Raw genomic sequence first — 24,533 nt, forward strand, 5'->3', positions numbered from 1 at the left:
TAAAATTTAGTTTTATTTATAATATAATTTTTCTTTTAGTTTGAATATTTCGGTTATTTTACTACATATCGAACCGAACCGAATTATTTAAGTTCAGTCCTGTTCAAAATCGGTTCATAATGAAATTTCGGTCCGATTCAATCCGAAAAAAATTGAAATTTTAGTTTTCGATCTATTTGATTCATTCCAATTTTGAACCAAACTGACTGAATGCTCTGACCTTACTAACAAAAACAATCAATAATATGATAATCAAAAGAAATAAAAACAAAATATTATCTGAAATAAAACTAGAAATGAGGATAGTAGCGGTAACCGTACATAGAGTTTCCAGTGGCACATGAATTGAGAAAAGGGGTTTGGATTCTCACAAGGACTGCTGTGAATTGAGATGATGAGTTCAATAGGCGGAGCATTCAGCAAGATACTCCCCTCTTCATCTTCTTCTTATTCCTCATCTTTGTCCCTTAAAAAGCCTCCTACTTGTTTCAATTCATGGGCGCTAGCTAGGAGGACTTCATGTGCTGCTGCTGCTTCTTCTGTAGCTTCGGAAACACAATCTCTAGGCCACGCTACCCGCCCCGATTTCCCTATTCTGCACCAGGTATCCACTAATTCCCGATTTTTATTTTTCGATAAACTAATATGATCCTCGTAAGACGTCCTGATTAGTCACTCCTGTCCTTTTTATAAGTTCAAGTTATCCGTAAAAAGTCAAACGACCTATAAAATTGGAAAGGAGAGGTAATTATTGTTAGGAGAAACTTAACAGAATGTTATCTTGATATATAATATAATTGAAATGGATACTGTTATGAGTTGTGCAGGAAATAAATGGATCGAAGCTGGTCTACCTCGATAATGCAGCAACGTCGCAGAAGCCAACTGCTGTTTTGAACGCTTTACACAACTATTACGAGGCTTACAATTCTAATGTGCACCGTGGAGTTCATTTTCTTAGGTTCTGTCGTTTATGATCTCTAGCAAGTAGTTATTATCTTATATTAAGTTAATACGGTAATTTAGTATGAGTTGTATTGACTTGATACTCTCAATGTAGTGCAAAGGCAACTGATGCATATGAATTAGCAAGGAAAAAGGTTGCTACGTTTATTAATGCACCTGATTCTAGAGAGATTGTTTTTACGAGAAATGCTACGGAAGCTATCAACCTTGTAGCATACTCTTGGGGACTTACAAATCTCAAGACAGGCGACCAAGTACTTCTCTTAACTTCCCTTGTTTAAGCATTAAACCATTATGCTACAACTCTTGTTTGATATTACAATATTTTATTTGCTTCCCGTTCGTTTCTCTGTATGTTAAGAAGATGTCAGTCTTACTGGATGTTCACTAGTATTTTTTTCTTGTGACGAATAGTGTTCTAATTGTAGGAAGCTGTGTGCCACTTTGAATTATTTCTTGTAGTGTTATATGTTGTTTGATTACTGTTCTTGAGTGGAGGCCTAGTACAAATTTCACATTAAGAGAAGTTTATTGTCAAGCCACAGTGTCGTTGGATAGGCAAAAAATTAACCTTCTCAGTGATGTGGAGCTATTTGAAAATTTGTTGAAATTCCTTGTGGAAGTCACGATTTACTTATATACTCTCTCGTTTCATTGTACCAATAATACTATATTTCTTTCTTATAAGGCCCCTTTTTTTAAAACGAACCAGTTCCACTCTTTTTATAGACATAGACAATTATAAATGTTTTGTTGTTCAGTTGCACGCCCCATTCATAGAACTAGTTTAAAAATGTAAACAGGTCCCAGAACCTGCAAATCTAATCTTTGAAGTTTGACGCCCCACTTATTCGTTAGATTCTAAGTAAACTTTTGGCGATACTCCAATTTGGATATAATCTTGTATTTATTGGATTTGTAAGATTATTTGGTCTGTTTAGGAATACCTGTATGGCCTTGCATGTTGGAGGACATCGTGTACTATATTAATGACATAGGACTTAGGAGGGAATAGCAGAGTAGTAATTCAATCCAAAATAGCAGGAGATCTGTTACCAATGTTCAAGAATGGCTTGACATTTATATTCTCATATATTGCAACTTGCTTGTTAGTTATGTATGTATAAGTTTATCTGGTTCTCTTACAAATTTTCCTGTTGTTTAGGATTTGTACTTTCTTGTATCATGGAAGACTGCTTAATTTCTCTCTTTATTTTTCTGGATATTTTGTATTGAAAATCAAATGTTTAACCTCTAAAATTGATATGTGCTGTTAAGCTTGGTTACAACCCAAAGAAATATTACAAAAACTAGCTTACAAGCTAAATTAAAAGGCGAGTGATGTCCAACAATTTCTCCATTTCTGATGCATAGCTGGAATCTGTGCACACTATGTATGATCATTTTAGTATCTTAGCCGCTAGGCAGGAAGAAATTTAGTCATTTAGTGATTCAATTACTAATGCTAATAGACACACCTTTTTTGCTTTCCTCCTGCCTGAGATCACTCAATCAAACCATATTCAATCTTATTATTCTAATAAGCTCGATTTACTTTCAAAATTTGCTTCAACTGTCTCGCCTCAGCTGTCTATATTTGTATTCCTTTTTGTGACGGTGGCAAATGTGTTTCTTAATTTCTGGTAAATATGCTTTTTATATATTGATGACTGCTTTATATACTGAACTTTCCTAATGAACTGCAGGTTGTGCTCACAATTGCTGAACATCACAGTGCTGTTGTTCCATGGCAGATTGTGGCCCAAAAGACTGGTGCCGAGCTAAAGTTTGTGAGTCTTACGGACGATGAAGTACCAGATATGGAAGCGTTAAGGAAATTGTTATCAAAAAATACAAAGCTTGTAGTCCTTCACCATGTCTCAAACATGCTTGGTAAGTAGGTTATGCATGTTTTTGCACTACAGTTTGTATGTTTTATGGTGTGATGAGAACTTGTTCCTGAATTGGACCAATGCACATAATTCATTGCAAGTTGACTTGATCTGTGGTCTCTTAGTTGGTTAAATGTCCCCATTTCAGTTAAATGATCAGATATGGAAGAAGTGTCGTGTCAAATTGTCTAACAGGGGGTATGGAAAATATTTGGAATAAAAGCAGCGCTTATACTGCTTTTCTTCTCGAAAATGCCACTTAATTTGGAGTATAAATTGGTTTAGGTAGATGTCATAGATAAGTTCATTCTGAATCCAATAACTACTAACAACATATTAACAGTTCGATGAATTTTCATAATTATGGCTTCCATTCTTCGCACATAGATTCGCCGTGTGCTCCTAGTTAAAGTTTAAAATGGTATTATATCTCAATTATGTAAATACACTATTTTCATTATCAATATTATTTTCCTCTTTTTAGCTTCTGTTCTTCCAATCGAGGAAATTGTGCTTTGGGCTCATGATGTTGGGGCAAAGGTTCTGGTTGATGCTTGTCAAAGTGTTCCACACATGGTGGTGGATGTCCAAAGCCTGAATGCTGATTTTCTTGTTGCTTCTTCTCACAAGGTAGGTTTTAATATATTTTCTGTGATATTAGTGGTGTGAGATAGTATTCAAGTTTAAGGATTAAGCATGCTTCAGATGTGTGGGCCTACAGGCATTGGATTCTTATATGGAAAAAGTGAGCTGCTTGCTGCGATGCCCCCTTTCTTAGGTAAGATATTTACAAAATGGATAATAATTTTAAATACCTAGCAAGGCATGTCATGTATACTTTTTGTACCAAGAATTTTGTTGTGTAGGATTTTTATTCCTTTGTGGGAATTGAATAAAAAGGTTGTGATGGAGAAGTTTGCCTCCAAAAAGAGGGAGGGGGGGGGGGGGGGGTAGCTCATGGAGATGATGAGATTTGAGGTTGAGGTAATAAAATGGGTATCTACTTTTCGAAGTAGAATGGTAGATGGACTGGAGCAAAGGATAGGCAAATTATGTTTGAGAGGTGACTGATGCATAAATATTTGTGTGGAATAGAGAAGATTTAAAATCAGCTATATGTTTTCAGAAGTAAACTAAAACCATTGTAGAATTTGCTAATTGAATGTGAACTAGATGGCTTAAATTATTCAATCTATATTAAAAGCAAATAAACACTAATTGAATGCCTCAGAGTTAAGTATTACCTGTGCAAGACTGCAAGTATATTAATGCCCTTGTTATGTTATTTGGAATAACAGGGGGCGGTGAAATGATAGCTGATGTATTTTTGGATCATTCTACCTATGCTGAACCTCCATCTAGGTTAGTAGTCTTTTCTACCTCATAGCGTAAATTTTTTTCCTGACATGTTAATGTTGAGGTGGTGTACCTATATTAAATGTCATCTATGGGGATTAGAGGCCCGCGTCAATATATTCTCGTCAGTAATATGTATTTGTTGACAAATTGCCAATATAGAAACAAACATAAAGTTATGTACTGTAGTTGACCATGTTTATGAATTAGTTAACTTATTTTATAAATTTTATATACCAGATTTGAGGCTGGAACCCCAGCAATCGGTGAAGCTGTTGGGTTGGGAGCAGCAATTGATTATCTTTCTGGTATTGGCATGCAAAAGATTCATGAATATGAGGTGTGTTCTGTATTGTCTTGCTTTACAGTTCATTGTATCCTTCGTCATTTTTTGCTTCTAATTTGGTGCCTCGATTATATATAGGTGGTGTGACATTGCGCTTTCTGCTAAACCTGGCATAGTTTTAGATGATTTTATCTAGCAACTCCTTTTTTTTAAACAAGTGGAACTAGCAACCTTGACATGCATGCATGCATATTTAGAATTCTCTGCTTTAGGCTGAGGCAGTGAGGTCTTTAAAGACCTCTTAACACCAAGGCGCATGTTTCGTGTTGTCTCGCGTCTCAGACGCAAGGCACTTCATGGACTCAGTTTGCTTCGGGATGTCCTGAAGCACTGCCTTGGTCGCTTCGCTGCCTCAAGCGTGTGGCTTGATTTAGATAAAGTTAGATTGAGCCAGGCAAGCTTATTTACTGCAGCTAATGTCGGGTCAGATAATCTCGTAACCAAGCTTCAACCTTTTTATTGTGTGTTTGTTAGGCGAGGTCATGCTTCGTTAATTCTATGCTAACATATAATGTTGATGATCAACTTATTTAAGGGCCATTAAAGGCTCAGAAAATTAGCATTTTTACTGTCTAAGAAGATAAGGTCTTACAAGCTCTAGCTTGTGATGTTTACTTGTGCTTGAACTTGCATGATTAACACATAGTATAGTTACCAAGTTTACATGCTATAAAGTTTTCATCCCTCTGGTGTGGAACAAGTGTCCTAAAAGTACTAGGGAGAACTGAACAGAATGTTTCTGGAAACTTTTAATTCCAGACGTCTGGTCATAAAGTGAAAATGAGAAGTCTGTAACACCAAATATACTCTTTCTTCTTAGAATAAAACTTTGGTTATTGTATTTGTGTGTAATATATGTCCGCCTTGTAGGTAGAGCTGGCTAACTATCTATATGGAAGTCTTCGAGAGGTGCCAAATGTTCGAATCTATGGTCCTGCACCTTCAGAAACTGTTACCCGGGCAGCTCTTTGTTGTTTCAATGTAGAAGATATTCACCCCACAGACATTGCAACATTCCTTGATCAACAGGTTTGAACCAGATTGTGGGATCTTATTGTGATATATTTTTTTCGTTTTCTTTTCTTGCCTTGTAGTAATGTTGGTGGAATATAGTCAACTTATAACAGTCAGAAGGAATGTATATACATGTAGGGATCCTAGTCCCTGGCCAGGAACTGTTTATACATCCAACAAAATCCAATGCCTGAGATCAAAAAGTCTGCTCCCAGCACAAAAATTTGCTCGAAGGAGTTTTGCTTTCCAGTTTAAAAAGTTACTAGGAGGTTTGCCTTCCAGCAATTTTTTTTTATGCTGGTAGGGGGGAGCAGAAGGGCTGAAATTTTATTGGTTTACATAAACAGTCCCTCACCATCGATGGCCAGGAACCAGGATATATATAAAATGAAAGGTATTCTAATGGCTGATATATGTTCAATGTTTGTTCCCAGCATGGAGTTGCTATAAGATCAGGTCACCACTGTGCTCAGCCTCTACATCGCTTCTTAGGCATTAATGCTAGTGCACGTGCTAGTCTATACTTCTATAACACAAAACAGGATGTTGACGACTTCATCACTGCGCTGAAAGACACAATCAGCTTCTTCAGTTCATTTAAATAAAGACCCGTCTCCTTTAATTGTGATGTTGTACAGCCTGTTTATCTAGATTCCAAAACAGATGTATAATATCCCTAAAAGGCTGCTTTGATACATAATGTTGAGCAGTTCTGTATACTTTCTGCATTTGTTTTATTCTTTTCATTTTATTATACATGTACAAATATAGCTCTTGGAAAGCAGTGGGGAAACTAACCCTGTACTGCTGTGGGAAAAACGTACATTTGTGTAATAAGTCAAAAGCTGACTTAAAGTTATAAATAAGCTAAAAACTGATTTAAAGTCAAAAATTGGTAGAATGTACTGGTTATATTCTGAAAAATGTGATATTGGTTATAGTATAAAATGATGGCGGCATAGTAACAAAACTTGTACAATTGTTATTTACTAGTAACTTGTTTATAAGCAACAGAGTTGTATAACTTTTTTCAAGCCCTTTTAAATTATATATCATTGAGTCTTCTCCTTATAAACTGTCTCATTTTCCTTGAGAATTTGGATTTGGACTGGGACCAGGACTGGCAGCACATCCACTAGATCCTTGCTGCAAATCAAGCATCAAACGACCCATGTTTCATATGTCAAGTTCAAACGTTTAATAATCAAATCAAGACTCGCGTGTTTAATATTACTTATGACTAACTTACTTCGCAGGAATGTACATCATTGCAGCCACATAGTAGCTCTCCGTTCAGCGTGTCGACAGCCTGAAATGTTCCTCCTCCTTCACTCCTCTGTTCATATCAACAAAATGTGTGTTTATCGTTTGTATGATCTCACTTCTCATATTCAGAAATCAGGGTTTCCCCGAGTACTAAAAAAGACAGACCGGTGGTATTCAGTTAGAGCTCGGTTCAGGAGAGGACGGAGTAAGAACAAGCGTACCTTGTAGAAATCAACAGCAACAAAATTGGCAAATCGGTCCCCAGCCGCGGTATAGCAGGTGTAAAGCATGTCAATGAGGTCATCCGAGTTCTCTCCACAGGCTAATAACTTGAGCGGAACAGTTCTAAAATAGTTCACCAAGACTAGTGATTTACTCGTGTCATTAAGTGGCGATGACTCCCCTCTGTTAGGACAATTTCCAGCTTCCATTCCCCCATCTCCATCTGAAATCATACTCAATATTAGATAAAGCACAAGACGTCTCGAGTAGATATGGAATGCAGGTAGACAATGGGAAACTACATTGATTTTCCACCATGAAGTTCCATTGATAAGCAATGCCTTCATCTGCTTGTTTGGATTCAATCGAAGTAAACACTAGCAGCCTCTGGTTATTAGCTACCATGTCGCTCACTAGCGGCCAGTCCTGGCCATTCTGAGGCATACTTGTCACGGGGAACCAGTACTTCATCAGCCCTGCATCTGTAAATAATTTGGTTAATCCATTGGGGGTGTGCACGTAGTCTTCTAGGATGAGTGTCACGATTTCTGATGGATTTGCTGACAAGAACGCTTCAATTTCAATCAAAGTGTCCATAGCCGGTTCCTAGTCCAGTGCAAGAGCAATCACAGGCTCAGAGCTCATGCATTTAAGAATTTAGCTGTTAGACAACTTTTACATTTTACTTACAAATGCTGTATAATCGTGGCAGTTTCCATTGAAAGAATGGCACAGCCAGATATCGTCTTGAAAATCATACGTGTCGAGCATTAGAGCCCGAACGCCATTCTGCAAGGTTGTAACAGAACAAAGAAACTTATTTCAACTCATTCAGGGGAAAATTTAGGAATGTTGGAAGGTTATGAGAGGCAAGGGCATACATTTAGCTGCATGGTGACGTTATCTTCTTGATTAAAAGGACATAGCCTCGGAATTGGAGTGTGAAGTGGCTCATCCTCGATTGCATAGGAATTGTGGGTTGTCAGGAATGCATATTTGTTGAATGGTAGTGTATTATTCTGTTACACAAGTGTACAAATAGTTGTCAACGACTGAAAACAGAAAATTAAATACTCACACACTCGTGTATGAAACCTCTTAATGTCATCGAACCAAATTTCACATTAATATATAAAACCTGATCAAGATTTTACCAAAGGAGATCGAGAGGATGATACTACAAGATTTCATACCAGGAGGGAGAACTGGTTGGTAACCGATGATCGCACACATTTAGACCCTGAGAAACCTTGAGGGCAAGAGAAACAATACAGCCCAGCTTCACAATCTTCATCAGTTGAACATTCATCCAGCAGCTACATTCATTTGGTAATGAACAAATGGTTATAAATCAAGAGACCACCAACAAAATGTTGCTCACATATGAACAGAAGTGTACCTTACATGTGCCATCAGAACAAGCAGTGCCATAGCCAAGCAAGAAGAGAACTGAAACTAAGAGCAGGCATAAACCTCTACGAAACTTCATCATTTACGTACAAGATTGATCTTAGAATGAGTGGAGAAGGGAACAATGAACTACACACTTATACTACGTTTTACTATGCATTAAAATTGGATTTTGTGAGGGCCCACTACAAGATAACAAGAGGAAACCAAAAATAGTTATCTATAAAGGAATATGGTTACGTATAAAAAATCAAAAAAGAGCCGAGGGAATGTTGTACAAAGCATTGTTCTAAACGGGAAAATTTCTGATTTAACTCATTAATCTCCTATTTATTTCGATTGATCGATTCGATTTTTAAAAATTGATTAATACTTATAAATTTTTTTAGTCGAAATATATATAATAATTTATTACAATCAAATACTATATTATTTTAAGAGTAATTGACAGTTTGCAACCCTTAACTTAAGTGCCTTTTTCGATTTGGTTACTTATTTATAATCTTGGCACTATGCAACCCATATCTTATAAATTTTAACCAACCTGCAACCCGCTGTCGAACTCCCGTTGAAAGTTAACAGTCAACCTCGTTTGACCGTTATGTTTAATAGCTTTAGAATAAAACAGTTGAGTCTCGAGAAGACGCAACCATTTCTCCCCGCCCAACATCATCTCCAAATTCCCCCCTTTTTCTCTATCGACTGATTGAAGCAACAAACCCTAGCTGTTGATCGAGTGATCGAGTGAGAGTAAAACGACTGTTGATTCAACACAATGAGAGGTAGATTGAGGATAGATGGTCGCGTTTTTGGAGAGAACCCTAGCTGGCTTGAAGTTCCAGTTGAGTTCTGGAGCAAGCGACTGCCCGCTGGTAGTGATGCGCCGGTGATTCCAGAGCCTATTCTTGCTCCTGGCGACGAAACCCCAAAATATGGAGGTACATCATCTCCCAAATTCCCCCTTTTTCCTCCTTTGTATATGCATGCTTTGTGTTCAGTGATTTCCTTGTATGATTCATGTGGATATGCCCGTAATTGATAGTATATTACTCTAGGATTTATGTGTTCAGAGTTCTAATTGTTTACTGTATAGTTCAATCTAGTTGGGTTTATATAGTGTGGTGCTTTTTATAGTATGTGGTGGTCCCTTTATGCTTATATATTGTCTGAATTGAAGGAGCAAGCATTTTTTTACTCAATCTGTTATCACGTGCATCCTAAAGTGTCCTTTTTTAACATATTTTTACCTATATGTATGTTCAAAAACAGAGGATTCAAGATATTTTACTATTAAAGTGCATTATGGTGGGAGGTTTGATGACAATCTTGATAGTTATGTTGGAGGTGAAATTAGGTATTTTGATATGTGTGAAGTTGTGGATTTTCGTCTAATTGATATGGAGTCTATGCTGACAGAGCTGGGGTTAGTGTTAGGAGAATTTTGCCTTTGGTTTTGTATTCCTGATACAGAGTTGTCGAAGGGGATTATGCCAATTGTCAGTGATGAGGAAGTGGAATCAATTAGTGTTTTCACTGCATATTCTAGATGCTTGAACATATATACCACAGATGAGCCACTTGATGAAGTTGTAGGTGATGGTTGGGATAACTTTTCATTAACTCAATTAGCCGAGGATCAAAGGATTGAGAGGATAGAAGAAATGAGAGAGGAGGTAGGATAGGTAGAAGAAATTAGATGGATGCCATTTAAAGGGTCCGTTAGGAGGAATTTTGCTGACTGCTGTTGGTACAGACCCGAATGATGGGATGTATCCAATTTGTTGGGCCCAGGTTGAAGCAGAAAACAACGATAGCTGGGAATGGTTTATCAGATTGCTTAAAGAGGACCTTCACATGGAGAATCCAGGATCTTACACCTTCATCTGTGATAGACAGAAGGGTTTAGTTAGGGCTCTTGAAACTGAGGTCCCTGAAGCAGAGCATCGCTTTTGCGTAATGCATCTCTACAAGAATCTGTGGAAAGAACATAAAGGAATTGGAGTTAGAAGGCTCCTCTGGTCTGCTGCTAGGTCAACAACCCCTTACCATTTCAACCAAAATATGGAGGCTCTTAAGAAGGTATTAAATCATAATTTAATCAGCACATAATATTAGCACACAAATAATATTAGCACACACATAATATTAGCACACACATAATATTAGCACACACATATATTGATTCACATAATTTCAATTGATGCATATTATCAGTTAGCACCAAGGGCTTACGACTGGTTAGCAGCCAAGCCAAAGTCACAGTGGAGTAGATCAGCTTTTAGAGATATTTGCAAGAGTGACATGTTCGTTAATAACAACTGTGAAGTTTTCAACAATGCAATCAACAAGTTTAGAGGTATGGGGATTGTTACAATGTTCATTGGAATTCAAAATACATGTATGGAGAGGATCTGCAAGAGGCTGACAAAAATGGACAAGAGGGACACTATCTTCTGCACAAAACCTCTTAAGAAGTTGCACAAGTAACTACTTTACTACTTCTGTTGTTTAAATTTTATGTTATATGCTACTTGGACTAATTACTATTACTTAAAAATCTTGAACCAGATCTATGGAATTGGCTGCAAATGCAAGGCCAACTTGGAATGGAGGCCACAAATTTCTTGTGACCATGAGTGATGGAGGCCATCAAATTGTGGTGGACCTGCAGAATCGATCCTGTGCTTGTAAAAAGTGGCAATTAACAGGTATTCCATGTTTTCACTCATGTTCATGCATATTCTTTTTAAAAGAAAATCCACTGGACTATATGCATGAATGCCACAAGAAAGAATACTATCTGAGGGTATACGGCCACATTCTTGAACCTTTAAATGGGGAGGAATTTTGGGAGGAAACATTTGAAACTCCAATATTACCTCCAAAAACAAGAACAGCTCCTGGTAGGCCGAAAAAGAAGCGAGACAAAAAATCTGATATAGTTCAGACAAGGGAGAACAACCCAAGTATGCTCAAGAGGACTGGAACCTCTCTCAAATGCAGTTATTGCTCAGAATGGGGGCACAATGCAAGAACTTGCCAGACAAAGGTACTAATTATATTTGAAATTATTTTAGGTGTTATGCCATGTTTCTAATTTAATTTGAAATCTGCAGAAAATTGATGAAGAAAAGAAGAGGAAAGAAGATGGGGGAGAGGAAGGAGCTGGATCCTCAAGGGCTGCTAACATTAAAAAGTGCAGTGTATGCCAACAAGAGGGGCATAATAAAAAAACATGCACTGCTAAAGAAGCTGGAACCTCAGTTGCAGAAAAGGTACATTCATGTTATACTATTTGCTTTGATATATAAGCACTTACTTACATTGTTTTTGAGTAACCAAACTGTTTTTGTTTCACAGAAAACAGATCCAAACCAAGCTGGGAGCACTGCAAACAAAAGAAAAGACTCCAAAGCTGTAGTACAACCACCAGCAGAGGCATCAAAACAACCAACTGCCGCCAACAAAGTCCAGAGAACAGCTGAGGTTGTAAATACAACCAGTCATGGAGGGATCTTCAGAAAATTTAAGCCACCAGCTCAGTCATCTTCTAGACAGTGCTTGGGAGTTGAGCCAATACCAGGGCAGAAGTACACATCTTTAAAGAATTTGCAAGATGCTGGTAAGAAGAAGCAGAAGGAATTGCTGAAGAAAAACTAGGAGCTGCAGATGATGTGTTGTGAGACTTTCTTATAATTATTGTTTTGTGCTTGCTGGGATTTTATTTTTGGAAGGTTGGCACACCAACCTTACCCTTTAACATTGATTCATCTGTAACTGTGGCTGAGATTTTATTTTCTGATGTTAATGCTCCAACTACATTGCTGCAAATGTGATGGTATTATATCTTTCATTGTTGAGTTACAACTGCTGGGTTAGATAGTGAAATTCCATTTTTAGCCTTGCATTTTAACGTCTCCCGTTAGTACTTTAACGGGAGTTGGAGCGTGGGTTGCAGGTTGCTTAAAAATTATAAGCTTTGGGTTGCATAGTGCCAAGATTATAAATAAGTAACCAAATCGAAAAAAGCACTTAAGTTAAGGGTTGCAAACTGTCAATTACTCTTATTTTAATTATGAACAATTATAGAAATTGCGATATAGTAAATATATATTTATTAATAAATAACTAATATAATTACAACTAAATATTAAACAATATATTAATACTAAAATACATTCGATTTTCACTCAGATAAATCAACAATTTTCGATTAATTCTAAATTAATAGCTCAAACAATTAGGTCCTATCGCTGATTTTTATGACCCTCTCCAAAGTGATAAAAAGTGATGCTACCTAAATGCAATACAATACAAACAAGGTTAATAATTAGAATAAATTGAATAATGTATATACTGATTTCTAAAATTCAGAAGATTATTTCCCCTCTCCCCCTATTTTTTCGAATAAAGTTAAGAACGAGAATTTCTGAAAAGTGTCCATCCACAATATTGGATATTTTTACTTATTAATTAGTAATTAGTAATTTCATAAATCACAATCAAGGTGTTAATCACTCTGTTCAACACACGGGGTCGGGGAGTGGATTACATTAGACCGCATGCATGTGTTCACAGCAATAAAATTGGTAAAATGCCTTGTTTTAGCCGAGGCCGGGGGTCGAACTTGGCTTATATACACACCAGTTAGTGTATGGCTCGTATAATGTATGTCGGCACTCGGCCGCTGTACAAGGCAGGGCACATACACACATAACATGTACATTTAACTGAATATTGAATACTCCTATTAGATCTCTTGTTTAATCTGCCAAAAATGTGCGATTTTGGCTTAGTATAAAAGTATAGATTTGGAATATGTACGCTGAGCGGATCAGGACATCACTGTATAGTGTATGGAGGTCTTACCCGAAGTTTCCTTTGGTTAGACCTCTTTCATTAATATGGCTTAGAGTTCGTTTCAGTTTTGTTTTCTATATGAAATATCTCTTATCTTATGTTTTCTACTCTCTCCGTTTTTTATTATTTGACGTTTTAACTTTACGCATGTTTTTTAAGTGCTTTGACCGAGTAGTTAAAAATATTTTTTTTTAAATTTTCTTCTTTTGAATAAAATATATAATCAAAATTTTAATTTACAAAAAAATCAATTAAAAATAATAATTTTTACAATCCGGCCAACTCACCTAAAGATGTGTGCCAAAAGTCAAAACGTTAAATAATAAAAAAGTCCCAATTGTGAAGACACTGTCGATCTTGTTAATTTTATCTTAGTGAGCTTGATCCTAAGATTTGTTATTATGTTTAGTTTTTTCGATGACTTGAAGAAATGTAATTTTTCTCAAGATATCGAAATTTATTATCTAAATATTTTATGTCATCTTGAATGTCCAATAAATTAAATTATAAAATTTATTGAATAAAAAGAGCTCTTTAGTTAATATCTTGTCGAATCTTGAGATTTATTCTCATTTTGAAAAATAAATAAATTTATAGCATACATGATACACCCTCCGAAAGGAATTTTTATTAAAATTATTAATATAGGGTTTGGGCTAAAAGAGTTAATTGATGATGGTCTTGAAATGTGGAGTTGGGACTTTGAGTCTTGCATAAGAGTGAGAAGGTGAGCTGTTTATCTTGATAACAGGACCCCTGTGAAATGTAAAAGATCCATATCATGATGATGAAAGACTAGAATTCTGGCAAAATTTGGTGTTTAAAAACTTGAAATATAAAGGTATTATAAGTGTTAAATCAAAAATAATTTTCTAATTAAGGATACATATAATTTCAATAATCTACTCTTTTTTATTACTATATTATAAATTGTTTTAAATTTAGATGGACTTCAAGAGATACCTTCGTTGTGACTTGAATTCTGGCTTTTGGTGTTTAAAAACTTGAAATATAAAATTATTTGTAATTATTATACAGATTAAATCAAAAATATTTTTATTAATGAAAATAAATATAATTTTAATAATATAGTCTTTTATTATTCAATTATAAATTATTTTAAACTTAGATAGATTTGAAAAGATACCTGCCATGATTTGTTTTCTCGTTACCTATTTTCTGTTATCACTTATCTTACGTAAACAGTCAAACAAGTAACATTAAGATTGATAAAGACCTATTTTCTGTTATCACTTATCTTACGTAAACAGTCAAACAAGTAACATTAAGATTTGATCAAAAAAAAGTAACATTAAGATTGATAAAGACGCACACAGCTTCGTCAAATATACTGTAACAATAAACAGTTAGAATCAGTGTATTACAAAAATAAATTATACCTCTTTTTCTGTTACCTAAACCATACCAAGCAGGAAATAGGTAATAAACCCATCATTTATTATCATATTAAACTGACATATTTTATCTATAACAATATAAATATAAATATTATATTATTCTCAAAATTATAACTAACAAATATAATTAAAACAGTCGGTCGGATCCAACAAGTTTCACCTAATGTCTTCTTCTTACATATCTAATTTAGCCGACGATTGTGACCAACGCGGCTGGAGATGCTCTTCCCTTTACTTTAACATCATTAATTAGTTTAATATTTTCTTTATAAATAAAAAAATATATAAATTTAATAAAACATAAATGTCATAAAATTATATTTTACATACATTCTTAAATAAACATATCAAATAACATTAAAAAAAATAAATTAAACAAAAAAGTATTTATATATACATATAATTTGAGGAAGCACACATAATTCGGTATATAATCCAAATCAACAATATTTTTAACTTTACCCTCGTTTTCTTGCAACTTATTTCATTCTTAATCGTTTAAAATTTCTTTCATGTAAACATGAAAACAAAGACTAATAATTATCATTTTTCTATAGATCTCATGTTTCATTAAAATGATATCAAATAAGATTTTACATTCCTATTTTTATTCCATTAAGAGTCACTTACAGATTTAATAAAAATTAACATACGATAATATTGACAATATTTGATAGATTTTTGTTAATCTAAAAATAATATATCTATATCAAATCTACTAAATTTTGTATTAGCTTGTTAAACTCCTAAAATTCATAATTTGTTTTTTTTAAAGAAAAAATTCATAATTTGTTAAAATTAAATTAAGTAGGGGAGTTTATTAAAGATGTCCGTCGGTGAATAGCCGGAACTGTAAAGGGGAAAAGTCGAAAAAGAGCCGCCTTTCTTTTGCCTTTTCTCTGCATTGACCTACCAAAATCTGTTAATAATCCTACTCATACACTGCATTGACCTGCAATCACTTAATCGAACTACTCATACACTAGCTATTGCTGTTGGGAGAGACTGGGAGAGAGAGAGAACGAGATTCGGGAGAGGGAGAGAGAGAGAAAGGATGTACGTGGTGCCTCCGCCTAAAACTACATCGGAATTAAACGACGACGGATCCGCCCCCCTCCGTGCTTATCAGGCATGGAAAGGAAGCAATGTAAGTGACCTTCTGTAAATTATTAATTCTGTTACTGTATGATTGAGCTTTCTGTTGTTTACAATTGGATTTATAGACTCGTTCATATATAGCCTTTTTTGTGTATTAATCAAAAATTGCAACTGACTAGAGTAATATTGAATATCATTTGTAAGCGCAGGCTTATGACTAATGTGTACAAACAAAAATTGTTAAAATGGCTTGTGGTGGATTGTGATTTGTGAATGATCCGATGCGCATTAGGCTTGTAACCTTGGGGCATTACATTACAACTAATTTTTTTCTTCCGGAGAAACTTCTACTGTGTTGGTAAATGTCAGGTTGAAAAGTGTAGTTATTACTCGGTTGGTGGGAATTTGGGAGAAATGACATCAGGAGGGGATGTTATGAATTTGTACTGTTTTTGTGGGTAAATACTTAATATCTATGATTTCTATTCCTTCATTCGGTTTGTACCAACTTTAAACTGATTGGGCACTTGTTTAAAAATTTCATTCCTTCACTCATTCCATTCCCTACACCCTATTCTAGAAGTCACAACCCCCCCCCCCCCCCCCCCCCCCCCCCCCACCACATGTAGAAGGAATTCCCCATTCTCTCCTATACCCAATTTCTTCTAAAATCTCATCATAACAATTCTGCACTCATACATTTTTTTTCCAAAACTTCCCTCCTATCTATAATATATTGTTTTGAAATTTTACTCATTTCATTACACTCCCCAACCAACACACGACGTAACAGTTTCAATGTTTTATAACTAATTATTAGCGAGAAAGTTAGGCATAAGAGAGAGTGTGGTTAAGACAGCAGTGAAAACAGTTGGATCTTTTGACATTATGTTTGTATAAAGTTTCATTCAAGTTTTGAGGAACAGGTTATGATGCCTTCATTATAATTAATATGTTGCTAATATTTTTTTTGGCTTGGCATATCAAGCAGTTGACATGTGCACTCAATTTGACATGAGCTTTTACTTTCGTACAGGTTTTTCTTCTTCAGGGGAGGTTGATTTTTGGACCAGATATAAGATCAATCTTCCTAACAATATTTCTTATAGCAGTTCCTGCTGGTGTTTTTTGTGGCTTTATTGGCAGAAAACTAATGGATGAATATTCTGATAGTTTTGGAATCTGGATTGTTGTTGTTACTGTGCTGTTCACAATTTATGTGAGTCTTGCTTTGTTCCAAATTTATCCTACCTTCGAAACATTTTATTACTTTGTATTGTGTCTAGTTACAGCTACCTGTACATGGTTTAGCAAATTTTGCTTTAGAATCGCCATTGTGATATTAATATGCTTTCAAATGCCTGGCTTGTAATGTCTTCGGTCAGAAGTCTCTTTAAACTAATTGGTGAAATAATATACAACGCTGAAACTTCTTTGTTTGCTATTAAATACGATACATCCATATAAAATGAAGCTACACATATTATTTAAATATATCAAGAGATTGCTTCACTCAGGCTTGTAAATAACTATGGAAAGCTAGAGGTTCCTTTTATAGTGGCTAAACTCAACTTAAACATAAGCATTTTCTGCAATCCAAGGAGGCTAGTTGAGTACTTACAAATGAGAATGTAACTTGTGGTGCATATTTCTCAATATTAGAAAGATATATTCCGACTGTTTTTTGAAAACCTTGGATGAGGAGATTCTTGTCGAAGTTTTTTTTTTTTTTTTTTTATACTTTGAAGAAATGAATTTGTTTTTTCTGACAAATTACTCATTTGTCTTTAAAGGAAGGACAAAAAATAGACAGGGTGCAGCCTTATTTATTTTATTTTTTTTTAATAATTATTACATTGATTCTTCTCCCAGTCAACTATCCTTCCTTAAGTTTAGATGTTTTGCCAGTTGAGGAAATGGCGGATGGTGTGTATGCCTGGGGGTGTAAGAGGCCACTACATTTTAGACGTTCACCTAGATAGGAAAAGGAGAAAGATGCCTTCTTCTTTTTGGCTTGTTAGATCTGGCCTGATATCTTAGCTTACTTTAAAGATGATTATGTGTATGGATAGAGATTAGAGGCTTATAGCTTCTTGGCATATGATAATGTTTGAGATAACGTGCGTGGTAAGTTGGAATTTCGACTGACGATCAATTCTAATACATAGTCTGTTAGGTGTTTCAAACTGCTGTTTGGGATTTCTTGTCCATAGCCTATCAAGTCTGCATATATCTAAATTTCTTGTTCATATATGTTTATGAAACCAACTTTGTCATTTTAGTTTAAAGGTACGAGGGCATTAAATCCCATATGTATATTTAGTACACCAACTTCATTTTTGAGTGCCAACTGATTGTATAATTTCCCAGTCTTTCAGTCTCCTATATGTAATATTAATATTTTGATTTGAGATTCAGAATACTGAAGGAGTATTCTGAAAATATTTCATGAATTTTTTAATTAACTTGTTCATACCTTCTTTCTTTAGCATTTTCTTATGATATCTACTATGCTGAGCATGTGGTAACAAATGATATGGAATGTAGTAATAGATTCTATTTTCCCCAAATACAAGATATGAACAAAATTATATTGCAACAAAAAAAACAACTTGTAAGCTTTAAAAAAATTATATTGTAGTACTGGAATTTGACAGAACATGCTATTGCTTCTTAGGTGCTGGTGCTTCTTCTACTTACTTCTGGAAGAGATCCTGGTATTGTTCCTCGCAATGCACACCCTCCGGAGCCAGAAAACTATGATGGGACCAACGTGGTTGGGGGTGGACAAACTCCAGGACTACGTTTGCCTCGCATTAAAGATGTAGTTGTCAACGGTATAACTGTGAAAGTCAAATATTGTGATACCTGCATGCTTTATAGACCTCCTCGGTGTTCACATTGCTCAATATGCAACAACTGCGTGGAGCGGTTTGACCATCACTGCCCTTGGGTTGGACAATGTATTGGATTGGTAAGTTTTCTTACTATTCTTACCGGTACATAGGTTTTCTTTCTTGTTGACTAAAATTCTAAACCTGTCGGTAACTAATACATATATATAATGCCACTCCTTAATTAGTTTTTGTGGCCCTACCATCTCCTATTTTCCTGACTATTCCTTAATGGGCAGATGATTTATTTGTTTTAAACTATATGCGATATAGCTATAACGAGTTGTGTTCAGGACCGCTTCACTAAATAAAATCTGTGCTAGACTGCTAGTTTATTCGGAGAAAAAGGTGCCTTGTAATACACATATAAAATTCCTAAGCTTATACTACCAAAAGTATTCTAATATTGTTCAGATCTCTTTCTCTTATATTAAAAGTTAAGGGGCTTGTCTGAGTGAGATAATTTTTTGGTCCCTTCACCACCATGTGCATTCTGCCCATTTAATGGTGGAATGTTTGTGGATGCTTAATATGCAGTTCCACCTATTCATCTATTGATTTTAATATGATGACAGTTGACAGACAGGGGCATTTAAAGCTTTTCCCAGTTTCTAAAGATCTTCATCTTATAGTTTCTTACTTAGTTACCCGTAGGAGTTAGGACTGTGAGTCACCCGCCTTAAGTAGTTCCTCATGTCAAGTTTAATTAATTTAACAAGGTTCAGACCTCTTTTAATATTTACCTCATCCTTTTTCGCTACTATCTTTTTGAAAGTATGGAACTTACCCAGAAGCATCATGCCTTAATTCTATATTTTTCCTCCTTTATTGTTACTTATGTACTCTGGTATATGATTCTTACTCAGTTTTGTGGAGGTTACCTAGCTGTAGTCTTGACCCTTCTATCTGCCTCTCCATCATGGGCCTGCAGTGATGATTCAGTTATATGGAATCTTAAAACATGCATTACATATCTCAGTTGAAATAAAATATATATCCACCCTGTGTCTGACAATGATGATCTTTCCCTCTTCTGCATGCAGCGGAACTACCGTTTCTTCTTCATGTTTGTCTCTTCAGCAACGCTGCTTTGCGTGTATGTCTTTGGTATTTGTTGGGTCTTCATTTTAAGAGTGAAGGATAGGGAGAATACATCCATCTGGAAGGCAATGACTAATTACCCTGCATCCATTGTGTTAATAATATACACATTCATTGCAGTCTGGTTTGTTGGGGGTCTTACAGTTTTCCATCTTTATCTAATCAGTACAAACCAGGTAAAGATAGTTACAGTTTCATATCTTGATCTCCATACTAACCTTGGATATAGAAATAAATTTTACAAGTAATGTCAATTTAAACGATGTGTTTATTTTTTCTGCAGTCAACCTATGAAAATTTTAGATACCGATATGATCGACGAGACAATCCATATAACAGAGGGATTGTTGAGAACTTCAAGGAGGTATTTTTTACTAGCATTCCTGTATCTAAGAACAAATTTAGGGCGAAAGTGCAGAAAGAGCCTGGTATCCCACCTAGGTCACTCAGTGTAGGTTTCGTTAGCCCAAACTTAGAGAAAACCATGGGAGATGTAGAAGCAGGGAGGAAACCAGTTTGGGATGACACCGCAACAGGGCCAAGTGAAATCGAAAGAGAACTCAGTAATAATGATGGTGTGAATAGGGGAGGTGCAGAGGCCTCACAGGACTTGAGCAGAATAATTGACGTGGAAGGAACAGAAGGCCGAAGCATTCTACATCCTAGACGATCTAGTTGGGGAAGGAGAAGTGGAACTCTAAATATTCCACCTGATGTAGTTGCTATGGCATCCGGGGAATCAAATCGAGTGACTGACAGTAAAGACAAGAACTTGACAGGAGGGGACTGGCAATGACGAACCAGTCACAAGCTATAGAATCACCAGGTAGAAAAAGGCCCAATAGCAGTGGGCAAAGATCAAAAACTAGAATTTTTTTTTTTAATGATTGAGTAGGCTATGGTGAGATTGAACCTAGGGTGTGCTGTTTTGTGTATATTTCTTTTTCATGGTGCTTGGAGCAATTACTTTCTTTTTTGCAAATGAAATTAATGTCTGCGACATTAATTTATTTTATTAGAAATTGTAATATATGGAAATTAATATTGTAAAATGATTAGATGGTCGCATATTTCTGCTTCAACTATACCATAAACTCTTAAGCACTCAACTGTTCTAGAGAAAGGGTTTCAACTTTAATCAAGTCGGAACATCTGATCTGTAGTTGGAATGTTGGAGCAATTTGAACTCGCCCATGCCGGGCGCGGGCCTATGTGGCTGTTTCTTAGGGTAGAATTTTGTTGGACAAAATAAAATAAATAAGTGATCATAGATTTTGGAAGAGCCAAATTCTGTTGTTTTTTTAAAAACAAACGTAGACATAAGATTACCTCAAGAATATTTATATGAGATAAGTTGGTTTAAGTTTTAATATATATGTATATTATTGTTTGGAGTTTCCATCTTTATAATCCCTATGTCCTATACAGTTTTTTTTCTTCTCCCAACACAGTATTTTAAGATGCATATAAAACATAATTTTATACTGTATACGTCTTCTTATATACTCTAAGCATATATGGAGTCCATGTTAATATAAGTCATGGTCCGACTTAGCAAAAAAATAAAATAAGTCATGGTCCGTCAGCCATCTCAAGGACACCATAACTAATGCATACTATGTGTAACTGGTTCCAATCCTACTTAGGATTTCATTAGCAACACATATTAATCATTATGTGAGTTCCATGCAGCCTCCAAATTCCCATGTTACAAGGATTCGCACAAATCTATATTCGATTAAAAGAAAACTCAAAAGATGATACTAAAAAATTTGATTTGGTAAATGATAGAGAGTAATGTGAAACAGTGACACAAGTCTGCTGCTTTTTCCCTCTTCATTGCATCGACTGAAAGCGCTTCATAATAATGATACTCATATCCATGTAACGCTGGGCACAGTTGGAAAGGCAATTTGATTCACTAGAACTGAACTTGCTGCCTGGAGTACCAGAGACACACTTATCCCAACAGACATTGGTAAGCTTTGCCACCATTTCATTCAACATAGCCTTTTCCTTTTCTTGCTGCATTGATGTATAAAAAAGAGAAAATGGTTAGAGGGAGCTTTGGTCTGAGTAAAAATATCAAACAGGACACAAATCTGTACAGCAATCTTTAAGTGCCAATTTTTCGTAGTACCTTCTTGCACTCATGTGGCATATAAAACAAATTTTCCAGACCAGCACACAATAATTTTTTGCCAATGTCCATGGGCAACAGAGTGATTAAAAAAGAACACACACTGATTCACAACCCATGTTATAAAAAAAAATTACCAATGTCTAAAAGAATTTACCATATGAAACAAATGTTTCAGACCAGCACACAATAATTTTTTGCCAATGTCCATAGGCAACAGAGTGATTAAAAAAAGAACACACACTGATTCACAACCCATGTTATAAAAAAATTGACCAGGCAAAAAGAATAAAATCACAGTTATCAATTATACAGTATATACAAGGAATATATAAAGAAGTAACATCTACAGTTCAAAGAAATAACAATGTAACTTGGTTTTTGTTTTGCGGAAGAAAAAGTAAAATACATGATATATTAGATTTTGTTGTTGCAGTTGTTAAATGCTCAAACGCACGCAGAAGTGCAAAGCCACCCCGGGAAATAAAAGCAACAAGCAAATGCAAATTGTGCAATTCATCGAAGTGAAGCACATGATTTTTGCAACTTTTACTGTTGTACATATGATATACAGTCATACAGAGATGCTAAAATTGATAAAACTAATAAAAAAAAATTAAAAAATAAGACAAATAAAAGCTGGTATAATCAACAAGATTCGAGATAGAGTTTATGCTCAAATAAAATTTATTTCCTTTGTTTTGTACATTTCTTCAAAAGATAATACATATTTGTTCCACATTTTTTTGTATATGATATGTTATTGAAATACTTAATTACAAATTCAGGTTTCACCACCAAAATATGGAACCCATACTATTGTTTGATACTTTGATCAGCAGCCAGGCCAGCTTTTATAACAATGCTACGGAGTGAAGCATTCTAATAAAATTCATTTTCGTTTATTTCTCTTAAAAGTAATTTCATCGTCATCACTTTCCTTACCTCTGTTTTCTTTTGCTTTGGGTCCTTCTAAGAATAGGGAGTAAGGCGCAAGTGCAACTGTTACCTCTAAGAAAAATCTTATACTCCATTGACAGGAGTGGGTGGAATGAAGCGGAATGCAACAAAAAAATGTTAAAAACACTATAGCAGCATATACCTCTGCATATTCTGGGATCAATATCTAGTTTTAATTTATACGGAAGGAATATGAAAAATGATAATTATAGAAAAATCCCTACAAAATAGTTCAAATTCAGTTCCATCCAACAATACAAAGCATTATAGGTTTCGATATGACGAAGAAGTACTCAGTGACAACTGACAAGGTTCCGTCCTCATCTTCCAACTAAACGGCATTATCTATTACATTACTCACTGCATACTTAGAAATCTAATAACTCATGATATACGTAACACGCCCACACAAAAAACGAGCAGTTACTCATAGGTCTGATCAACCAAACCAAATTACATTCCACCTACTGAAATACACTAAGGTTTCGAAAAGAGCAACAGAGAAACAATCAAATTTCGAGGTAAAAAAACACGAAACGATATATAACAAACAAAAAGCAAACAATAAGGGGAATTATATGTGAATTCAAATTTGTGTGTGTGTGTGTGTTAAATTAAAAAGAAATATATACAAGGATGAAGAAAAGTGGGAGAGGAGCTTACATTGATGAAGTGCTGCATTTGAGGGGAATTCAGAGCTGAAGGATCCATTGGATTTTTAATTAAGGGATTGCAAATTAATATGAATTCAGTCAAGCAAAGTCGTGAGACAAAAACCCTAGATTAACTCGATTGATAGAGGAGGAGAATTAAGGACGTTGATTTGGTAAATGGGCTCCGACCCACTTACTTACCGGCCCAAAGATTGTTTGGATAAGGTGAACCTGTATTTTGGCCCAGAATAATTTCTCGTTAACTTCCCTCGTCTTATTTGCGAGTAGCTTTGTTTTTTATACACATTCCGTCGTACTCATTTCTTTATATTTTTTTTAATGTCTCACCCAATTTTTTACATTTCAAAACTTATCATAAATAATCGATGGTTACCATAAATAGTCAATGGGTCCTACCATTTTTCCACTTTTCTTTCCTTTTCACACTACTTTTACTCCACTATCTTTTTTTTATACATTAAAAATCAATGGGTCAAATCACTTCACCCACTTTTCTTTCTCTTTTCCATTACTTTATACATATTTCTTAACCTTCGTACTCAACTCATTCGATAAGAACAGGAGGGACGGAGGGAGTATAATCTTCTGCTGCTCCATACATTTTTGCCACTAGAAATTTTGCATTTGATTATTATTAAATTTAAATGATAGATAATATAAAAATAACATATATAAAAATATTTATTGTTTAAATATATAATAATCTATATTATATATAATTTGGAGTTTGTTTTGCCTAACATATAATAGGTCCGTAAATATTTCTTTTTTTCGGATTCATATTCGTAATCAACCTCAACCTGAAAAACACTAGACTTGATTTATATAGTAAGGTATTGACTTCAATATCACAGTTTTAAAAAAAATGACTCCAAATCTATGTATATTATAAATCCTGAACAGTGCCACGTCATCA

At 35.1% G+C, this 24,533-nt stretch overlaps 6 protein-coding genes across 6 annotated transcripts; 4 read left to right on the forward strand and 2 right to left on the reverse strand.

The window, feature by feature from the left end:
* The first annotated feature begins 282 nt into the window (after nt 1-282).
* On the forward strand, nt 283-6,330 carry LOC108192928 (cysteine desulfurase 1, chloroplastic). The gene is made up of 10 exons (XM_017359465.2): nt 283-604; nt 828-961; nt 1,061-1,220; nt 2,673-2,859; nt 3,343-3,488; nt 3,564-3,636; nt 4,157-4,220; nt 4,455-4,554; nt 5,431-5,589; nt 6,009-6,330. Exons 1-10 carry the CDS (start codon nt 392-394, stop codon nt 6,177-6,179), a joined length of 1,407 nt encoding a protein of 468 aa, XP_017214954.1. The 5' UTR covers nt 283-391; the 3' UTR covers nt 6,180-6,330.
* Nucleotides 6,331-6,463: 133 nt separating this feature from the next.
* On the reverse strand, nt 6,464-8,585 carry LOC108192929 (PI-PLC X domain-containing protein At5g67130). Its single transcript, XM_017359466.2, has 8 exons — nt 8,462-8,585; nt 8,256-8,378; nt 7,944-8,081; nt 7,753-7,851; nt 7,365-7,668; nt 7,062-7,285; nt 6,824-6,910; nt 6,464-6,720 (listed from the first exon to the last, which is right to left on the reverse strand). Exons 1-8 carry the CDS (start codon nt 8,552-8,554, stop codon nt 6,655-6,657), a joined length of 1,134 nt encoding a protein of 377 aa, XP_017214955.1. The 5' UTR covers nt 8,555-8,585; the 3' UTR covers nt 6,464-6,654.
* A 320-nt stretch (nt 8,586-8,905) lies between these two features.
* LOC135147260 (uncharacterized) lies at nt 8,906-10,154 on the forward strand. Its single transcript, XM_064080163.1, has 2 exons — nt 8,906-9,410; nt 9,742-10,154. Exons 1-2 carry the CDS (start codon nt 9,248-9,250, stop codon nt 10,152-10,154), a joined length of 576 nt encoding a protein of 191 aa, XP_063936233.1. The 5' UTR covers nt 8,906-9,247.
* A 13-nt stretch (nt 10,155-10,167) lies between these two features.
* On the forward strand, nt 10,168-12,299 carry LOC108226176 (uncharacterized). The gene is made up of 5 exons (XM_017401117.2): nt 10,168-10,551; nt 10,687-10,955; nt 11,041-11,521; nt 11,589-11,747; nt 11,833-12,299. The coding sequence occupies exons 1-5, from the start codon at nt 10,240-10,242 to the stop codon at nt 12,130-12,132; spliced, it is 1,521 nt and encodes a 506-aa protein (XP_017256606.1). The 5' UTR covers nt 10,168-10,239; the 3' UTR covers nt 12,133-12,299.
* Nucleotides 12,300-15,586: 3,287 nt separating this feature from the next.
* On the forward strand, nt 15,587-20,928 carry LOC108224449 (probable protein S-acyltransferase 7). The gene is made up of 5 exons (XM_017399084.2): nt 15,587-15,897; nt 16,885-17,067; nt 18,526-18,822; nt 19,786-20,019; nt 20,127-20,928. The coding sequence occupies exons 1-5, from the start codon at nt 15,805-15,807 to the stop codon at nt 20,637-20,639; spliced, it is 1,320 nt and encodes a 439-aa protein (XP_017254573.1). The 5' UTR covers nt 15,587-15,804; the 3' UTR covers nt 20,640-20,928.
* A 542-nt stretch (nt 20,929-21,470) lies between these two features.
* On the reverse strand, nt 21,471-23,767 carry LOC108226505 (mitochondrial import inner membrane translocase subunit TIM8-like). Its single transcript, XM_017401467.2, has 2 exons — nt 23,607-23,767; nt 21,471-21,868 (listed from the first exon to the last, which is right to left on the reverse strand). Exons 1-2 carry the CDS (start codon nt 23,652-23,654, stop codon nt 21,680-21,682), a joined length of 237 nt encoding a protein of 78 aa, XP_017256956.1. The 5' UTR covers nt 23,655-23,767; the 3' UTR covers nt 21,471-21,679.
* Between the last annotated feature and the right edge of the window lie 766 nt (nt 23,768-24,533).

This window comes from Daucus carota, chromosome 6 (genome assembly GCF_001625215.2).
Source record: "Daucus carota subsp. sativus chromosome 6, DH1 v3.0, whole genome shotgun sequence".
Lineage (NCBI taxonomy): Eukaryota > Viridiplantae > Streptophyta > Magnoliopsida > Apiales > Apiaceae > Daucus > Daucus carota.